General features: G+C 37.9%; 1 protein-coding gene across 4 annotated transcripts in view; it reads left to right on the top strand.

The window, feature by feature from the left end:
- The first annotated feature begins 825 nt into the window (after nt 1-825).
- tmem259 (transmembrane protein 259) overlaps nt 826-9,019 on the top strand; it is a 27,567-nt gene continuing 19,373 nt past the window's right edge. For 2 of the 4 annotated variants that reach the window (XM_073916568.1, XM_073916567.1), the window contains exons 1-2: nt 826-1,436; nt 1,542-1,803. In XM_073916568.1, the coding sequence (XP_073772669.1) occupies nt 1,582-1,803 (222 nt within the window). In that variant the 5' untranslated portion in view covers nt 826-1,436; nt 1,542-1,581. Of the gene's footprint in view, nt 1,804-9,019 lie in introns of all 4 variants that reach the window. The other 2 variants (XM_695035.10, XM_005155960.5) reach the window with 1 other exon arrangement.

Here is a 9,019-nt window from a genome sequence, read left to right as displayed (position 1 = left end):
GTTCACTGGTTCGAGTCCCTGTTGGTTCAGTTGGCATTTGTGTGTGGAGTTTGCATGTTATCCCCGGGTTTCCTTCAGGTGCTCCGGTTTCCGGTTTCAAAGAAGTGGTAGGTATAGGTGAATTGAATGTATGTGTGAATGAGACTGTATGGATGTTCCCCAGTACTGGATGGGTTGGTTGCAGCTGGAAAGATATTCTCTGTGTAGAACATATGCTGGATAAGTTGGCGGTTCATTCCGCTGTGGTGACCGCAGAGAAAATGAATAAAATAATGGCTTGTATTTGAAATTATTTGTACTAAACTTTCCAAACAGAATGAATACATTGAGCAAATATATTTGTAAATTATGTATAGTAAAAATTCAATTAAAACATTTGCAAACAAAGTTGAACTACAAATAATATTGTCTCTAATAAAATAGCAGAAATCTAAACAATCCTCATGAAAAATATGCTTATTTCGTATTTTGAGGTCATCCCCACCGCAATCAAGCGCTATGCATGTTTATCTTTACTTACTTCTACTGCGTGACTTGTACCATAGATGCTGTACTAAATAGCCTTTCCACTCTATTATGACGTGACGCAATAATAAATTAATACGATTTGGAGAAACCAGAAACAACAATAAACGCATGATATTTATGTTATATGTTTATATATTTATTTATTCGTTCATTCATTAATTTTGTTGTTGTGGAATCCTTTAGACTTTTGAGTAAAAAAAACAGATCCCTTGGCCAAATCACGTGACTTACCACGGAAGCAAAACCAGAGTGGAACTGCTTCCCTCATTAAAAGCTTCCTGACTGCTGCTCCCAAGTCCGCTCCGCTTCAGAAAATGGTTGTGTAAACAGATGATTCGTAAAACAGCTTACAGTTGCTGCCATCGGGTGGTTCTGGTGGGACATCATCAAGTATCTGATGTCTTGTTTTATTGAAGAGTGTCAGCGTTATGTGAGAAGGCGTTTGTCAAAAAGTAAACCGAACATACGGGTTCTTCACTGGAAGCTCGGCTAACTTGTTAGCTTGTGACTATTAGCAGACTACGCTATATGTGCTGTTTGAATTTTCATTCATTTTTAAAGTTCAGCTAGACTGTCTAGGTAAGATTTAACTTCCATACAAAATATTGTTATTTAGTCTAGTGTCTGAGGCATTAAATGAACGTGTTTGGTTGGGGTGACAGTGAATGCTGGAGGCCTGAGTCACAATTGCAAGACAAATTGGGTTTAAAACTAAATTTAACAGACTGACATGCACCTCTGGTCTGACAATATTTAAGCTGCATGTGCAGCAAATTTGTAAAAGCTCCAAAACTAGAGTAGTCTGTTAGCTCGCGAGAATATGACATGGTAGGAGTGGAAGGAGCCTTGCCCACCAACATCCCTACAACATTCAGCGTCTCCCGGGCTTTTGGTGCCGATACCTGAAGGTCAGTTCACCTTTTGAGAACCAGACCCATCATTAGTGTGAGCTGATGTTGTGTGCTCGGCCTGTTCATCTGGATCTTATCACATAGCTTTCTCCCTGACCTTAGTTGGTCCTTCTCCTTATCAAGTTACTGAACAATCATCACCATGTCTGACAACCAAGGCAATGTGAACAACAACAACGTTCCACTGAACAACAATAATAATGGTGGGCCAAACCGGATTCGTAACCCCCCAATGAACCAGAACCCCTTGATTAACGTGAGAGACAGACTCTTCCACGCATTATTCTTTAAGATGGCAGTCACATACGCCAGACTATTCCCACCATCTTTCAGACGAATATTTGAGTTCCTGGTCTTGTTAAAGGTGAGATTTTACATTTTCACTGAGTGTGTTGATCCTTCTTGAAATTTCTTTATTTTTTTAACCCTTCTTGTGTGCTGTTGGGCTGTTTTATCCTCTCTGGGGTGATTGTGAATGTTAATTAGACCACAACGTTCTCTTTGTTTCAGCAAATGGAATGATTTTTTGAGAAAATGCTTTTTAAACATTCTTTTTTAAACAAAAAAGAAGAGTTTGTTTTTTAAACAAACTCTTCTTAACAGATAAAACCATCAACAACCAAGAATGCATGATTATATGGTGTCATGGCTTTGTAATCAAAATGTCATTATAATGCAAGTCAATAGGGCAAAAGTAGCCTTGAATATAATGAAAGGGTTGGTAAATTTAAACTGTACACAAGGGTTGTATGCGTAGTTGTTTTCAACTGATGAGATGCAGTGACATGCTAAATAAACATCAGGATGGATATTACTAACCCATGGACTGACCTCTACATATATTGTACTATATTATTTCTCCTATAATTTTATATGCGAACAAAATTAACCAAATTAGCTCTCTTAAGCTCTGCGTACCTGGTACCGTGTCCGTGACATCATTTATTTCCGCATTCTTTATTTTTTAAAGGGCCGTACTGGCCCAATACCCCCAGAAGTGGTTCCGTTCTCCCATCAGTTGGAATAGAATAACTTTTACATAGATTATGATAGAGACATTTTTTCTGATTACTGACATGTGCAGGAACCACCAAAATTAATTACAGCAACCTAGACCACACAGAACCTAAGACTAAGTGGTACGGTTCAGTTCAGTACGCTTTTATGGCCGTTTCCACTGAATAGGTACCTAAAAGCAAACAATACCTTACCACTTTTTGGGGACTCTTTGCAAAGGGTACCTAGCATGGCAAAAAAAAGTACCAAAAGGTGAAGCAAGACATGCAGCTGAACGCTACTGATTTACAGAAAAGCGTCACTCGATCATAAGCAGAAGAATGAAAACAAAGACATTTTTAAATACACAGCCGAGACATTACATTGTAATACTATAATATATGCATATAATAATGTGCCATGGTTGACCCGAGCTCAGACAAACCTTGTTGTTGACTTGATGTACAGCCACAAAGCCAAGAAGGACAAAATCTGCCGTATCCTGTTTTTGTTTAATGCGAGAGTGAAGTGCGAAAAAACAAAGGATAAGGCCAAAAAACGAAAGAGCGAATCATTCTTTCACCAATTTAAAACATGAACAAACTGGCAGGTATAACCATTACCAGGTATAACTAAAACTTGCCTTGCCTATTATCATCACCTTTAGGACTATTATGAACTTCGAATGACGAAATTATTTTCTAACAGGAGGTCACATGTGCTGGTGAAGATTAAAGTTACAGATGGGAAATTTGCTCTGACTGTGGGCTACATGCTGCGTTTTTTAATTATTTTCAATAATTAAAAACTGACAACCGCAGTAATCAAACTCTTGGGAAAAACTGTGGACGGAACCAAAGTTCACTGGTCTGTGTTTTCTGAACTCCTCTTAAGCGGTGGACTACTTCATTCTGATTGCTTGCCGCCGAACCGCGTCATAGCTCATATCATATCGTTGACTTGATCTCAACTCTCCTCTATGCCCACACAGGAGAAGACACGCCGCGCTGTTCCTCGCCGCCGGTCCTCATTATAAATGAATTACTTCTGGCTACTTTGACGCACTCGCTGCTTTCGGTTAGCGATCGCTCCTCAGTTTGTGAAGGTTTCCCCGCGTTGTCGCTCCACCTCGCCCCCTTTCCCGCTCCTCAGCTTGTGATCGCTCCTCAGTTTATGAAGGCTTCCCCGCGTTGTCGCTCCACCCCGCCTTCCTTACTCGCTTCTCAATTTGTGATCACTTCCCCGCGTTGCCCCATCCCCCCCCTCCCCCCCCGCTACGCTATGCCACTGTTTAGACATTTCCCAGAGTGAGAATGACGTTGACTAAAACATTCTGTCGAACACCACACCCACCAAAAGGTCACCCTTGGTACCTTGGAAACGCAAGCCTTATAAAGGTAACTTTGTACTGACCCATACCGTACTGTACCAGTTAGTAGAAATGGGCCAAAAAAGGTACACATTCAAAAAATAAATTCACATAGACAGGATAACATTACATTGAAACGTCTGTTTATATTTTCCAATACAACTAAACACAGAGTTATGGGATCTGAAAAATATCAATCTGTCAACTTTTTTATTTTTTATATCAAATGAACAAAAAAGTTTACAACATACTTTGTATGGTTGGGCTGATAGACAACACGATGCTGAGCTGGCATCGCCGATCCTCTGCTCGGCCCCTGTCGCAAACATGCTCGCGAAGAATACACATCTAGGCCCTGTTTACACTAATACGTCTTTGTATTAAAATGGCATTTTAGAACGAAGATGATCCACATCCACACCGTGTTTTACCTAGTACTTCTGAACAGCCCTCCGTCTGCTGAAAAGAGCAGTGCACAGTGGACAGTTTATCAAGGATGTACCGCTGGATCGCGTCTCACTATAGTTGTTGAAGTGTTATTTAATTAAACTTGTCTCTATCTAACAACTCTTCGGTCTTTTGAATCTATCAGATAACGTGTCACAGCACTGCTTCAGTCTTTCACTTTCACACTTGTACTTGGTTATTTTAATGAAAACCTCAGATACTATTGGTTGTACACCTTTTTTACCGACCAACCCTCCGCAGAAAAAGTGATTAACAGGTGGTAATTTGTGTGCAACTTATTTTTATTTATGATTTGTTTATGGGTAAAACAAAGACCATGTGGCTCAGGTAGTTGAAACGGCAGGCTACAAATAATTAATTAGTTATGAATTAATTAATGGCGAGGCAGTGGCGCAGTAGGTAGTGCTGTCGCCTCACAGCAAGAAGGTCGCTGGGTTGCTGGTTCCAACCTCGGCTCAGTTGACGCTTCTGTGTAGAGTTTGCATTTTCTCCCTGCCACCGCGTGAGTTTCCTCCGGGTGCTCTGGTTTCCCCCACAGTCCAAAGACATGCGATACAGGTGAATTGGGTAAGCTAAATTGTCCGTAGTGTGAGTATGTGTGTTAATGTGGGTGTGGATGTTTCCCAGAGATGGGTTGCGGCTGGAAGGGCATCCGCTGCGTAAAAACTAGCTGGATAGGTTGGCGGTTCATTTTGCTGGGGCGACCCCGGATAAATAAAGGGACTAAGCCGACAAGAAAATAAAATGAAATTAAATGAATGAATTAATTAATAATTCATAAATAATTAATTCACCTCCGCCTATGATGACGATGCTCATCGGGATGTTTCACATTAGAAATTGGTCGACATCGCCCAACCCTAATACTTTGTAGAAATTCTTTGAATTAAACGGACCAATTCAAAAGTAAGAATGCTAATCAAACGGATAAGAGTTGGCTCTCTAAAGAACAAAAATGACAGATTTTGTTTTATTTTACATTTTTGCATTCATGTGGAAAAATTTATGTTATGCATGTGACAGAAATTGCCACTTGTGTGACTTTGGTGAAAACAGTTGTACTATCATTTTAATTTATTCTAATTATTATTATTTTTTGGAAACTGAGATTTAAAAAAAAGAAACATTAATTTGAAATGGAGGTTTTTTCAAACATTAAAATTTCATTGCACAACTCAAGTTGAGCTTTATTGTAATTCCGATACATGTGAGGATAAAAATAAATGTGAACATAAATAAACATAAAAACAACACTGGGTGTAAGAGCTGTTTTAAAGCTATACATAACTAACATATGTACATAACAAAACGCGTAACCTAAGACAGCCTATACAGGTAGATTTACATTAGACATAACAATAGATCCTTTGATGCTCCTAAACATTTGAACAAAAAACAAATGTAAAATATTTACTTATTTATCATTTTGAAATGAGAAAAAAAAATGAAATGCAAAATATTTGCTTATTTATAGGGCTGTAACGATACACCAAACCCAGGATTCGGTTCGTATCACGATTTTTGACCCACGATTCGGTTCGTATCACGATTTTTTTTTTTTCGTGTGGGGTGGAAAAAAAAAAGATTTTTAAAACTATTTTTTATTAAATAACATTTGAAATATTTTTATAAACAAAACATCAAAGAACAATATTAACTATGCAAATTATTAACAATATAAATAGCCATATATAAAATAAATAAATAGCCAAAGCTATATCACTTTTGTTTTCTTTGTAACAAAATACTGTTGAAAAACCAAACAGAACTAAACTCCATTGTGTAGATGGTTCAAGCATGTTGAAAATTATTTTTCAATCAAGTTCTCTTACATAGAAAAAGTAAATTAAATGGCTACTAGGGATGCTCATTTCGGTTAATTTTGCTAACTGACAACCGCCGCTCATTAATCGGTTATTACAACACAATCTCACGGCAATTCGTAACTTTTTCATTTAGTGGCTAATTCGTATGAATTCGTACGATCTAATTCGTACAATTTAGTACGATTTGCTTATCCCCCAATGACGGTTGGGGTTAGGGGTGGGGTCAGGTGCCACGCCTCCTTTTTAAAATCATACCATTTCGTACGACTGAACTCGTACGAATTCGTACGAATTAGCCACTAAACTGGCAAAACGTAAAATACTTACGTTTTCTCGTGAGATCAGGCTGGGTTATTAACGGTTAACTGGTCAGATTATTATTAATTTTATATTAAACAAATTGACGTGTCTATTTTGTGTCTGACACATTAAATATTGCATTTTAAAATAGGCTACTGATTTATTTTTAAATGCTAGCATATTAATAATAGAACATAACAACGGAGCATCTTCATGCACCTGCAGTGTTTAGCACAGAAGAGCAGAATAATCTAAATAAAATAAATAGGACTGCCTAAAATTATTTTCATTTAAATAATTAATTTATATTACAAAACGAAAATACTGACTGATTCTTTTTAACAACCGGTATAGGCTGTTTTTTTGCAATCATGTTTTTTTCTTCCGTCAAATAAATATCGCAGACTTCCTCAAATTGCCCGCTCCATGGAAAATATGCATTTATTTAATGCCCCGCTGTTATTATTATAATAACAAAACCTTTTACATTTTTTAATAGAAATCATTATTTTAAAGAATATGTCCTGATGGTTTCCTCTCTCTCCCTCGTGGTTCAAGTGCGCGTGCTGCGTGATGAAAAGACAACACCAACGCGCGCATATGTAGACTTTTTGTAAACAGTTTTGTTGTTTAAATATGCTATTGCATTAATGTGCATACATGCTTTATAAGCCGAAAATAAGGCGCACCTCACTGCCTTTATGTTGACAAGGAAAAAAGAAGAGAAGAAGCGCGGTCCTCTTATGAAACGACTGAATCAGCTGGGTATCGATTGTGCATAAGTGTTGGTGTCTGTGTTGTTACAATTGTAATATTTAATACTATTGTGATATTCAAGATTTGCACATTCATACAGCTATGGATAACTTAAAACAGCGATTAGACCTTCAGAGCGGCATTAATGCGTCCTGAAGTAAAGCGAAACTGCTATAAACTCCAGCAAGATAGAGTGATTATATGAGGACCCATATACCTTTATCTCTAAATAAAGTATAACTATAGAAACGGTGTTCGTCTTAACTGAAAGCTTCGTCCTGTTTCCTGGCCTCACGCATCGCGCACCTGTCAGTCAGCACATAACGTTAACTCCCAAAGGGTTAAACAGAAAGCGCAGAGCACGGTTACAGAAAAGTTTTCTCTGCAGAGGAGTCAGGGCATCTGGTGAACGCCCATCCCTTTCTGCGCAGCCACATTAACAACAATGCTTTGACAGCATTGGCAATGTTTCTGCCGTTGTCTGTTGTCAAGCGGGGTTAAGTTGGTTTTGTTTTTGATATTCCTGACACATTCAGACGGTCCCTTAAGAGCTCCGTGCGAGCTCTCCCGGCTAAACCCTTATTGCGAGGGCTTAAACGGAGCATTGCTCGTAATGTCGAGCAGAAAAAAAGTGTTTCCTCACGTTCTTCTTCAACTAGCTCAACTTTTGCAGGTACGCGTGACGTTATTGGAAAGGTAGTCACGGGGAGTGTCGCGATTCTCCCTTATCACACCGCGACACAGGATCGTAGATCTGAGTGTCGCGATTTCGATTTTATATCGTGTATCGTTACAGCCCTACTTATTTACAATTTTATTTCCCTTAAATATTTAATGTCCGATAACAAGGCTGAGATCAGACTTTGGAACTGACACAAGGTGCCTCGACAAGGTTAGCTTTCATGTTAATGAAAACATGACATCAGGTTAATGTCATGGTTATCAGCCATGATACATATATATAACAGTATATACAGATATAACAGTTATTAGCTAATTAATCAGCTTGAACTGTCATAACACTACTGTAACGTGTACGCACAAGAAGAAATGCATACAGATGTGTTTGACAATTGACATGCTTCAAGAAATACCTGTTAAGTTGGTTGAGGCAGCATTTTAATTGTCTCTCGGTTAACCACAAGAATATTGTTGCAGCAATGATCTTGCCATGGAACAATTGCACAAGTTCTGTCTGTTTGTAGGGCTGGGGAATAGGGTATTTTGGAAGAGTTTGAAAGTGTTGCATTATCCAGCTAAAGGGTTGAGTTTGTAAATGTACCGAATAGGGCTGCACAATACATAATTTCAGCATCGATATCGTGGTCATTCGCAATTGTCTCATCGCAGGATATGCAAGTCGAGTTTGTGTTATTTGATTATTTACATGTGTTTTTGATGCATTTGTATAATGATTTTAAAAAGTATCAGCTATAAGAAATTGTACCACTGGTGTCCTTAACTATGATTAAGTTTATTGAATTATTTTATTTTTATCATTGAGTTACTGTACCTTAATACTGTTAGAATCAGGAAACCATAAAGCACTTTATTTCAATTGTATCTTTTTTGTATTTATAAATTGTTACACATGAAAATACTGACAACAAATTCGGAAATGCACTGCAAATAGCAAAGACCACAATGCAAATGTGTTGAGGAACCTTGAAAGGTTTATATATAGTTTATTAGATTTTATGGAGATGCAAATAGTAAACATTAATTCACCAATCCCTGACTAAATATGTGCATTAAAATACTCACAACATAAGCAAATAGAGAAGCGCACTGCAAGTAGCACAGACAACAATGAAAAAGCGTCAGGGTCCAAAATTGTATAGATTGTTTATTAGATTTTTTTGGTC

The sequence above is a fragment of the Danio rerio genome, chromosome 11 (genome assembly GCF_049306965.1).
Source record: "Danio rerio strain Tuebingen ecotype United States chromosome 11, GRCz12tu, whole genome shotgun sequence".
NCBI lineage: Eukaryota > Metazoa > Chordata > Actinopteri > Cypriniformes > Danionidae > Danio > Danio rerio.
Note: the sequence above shows the minus strand (reverse complement) of the source record. Positions and strands in the feature narration are given on the sequence as shown.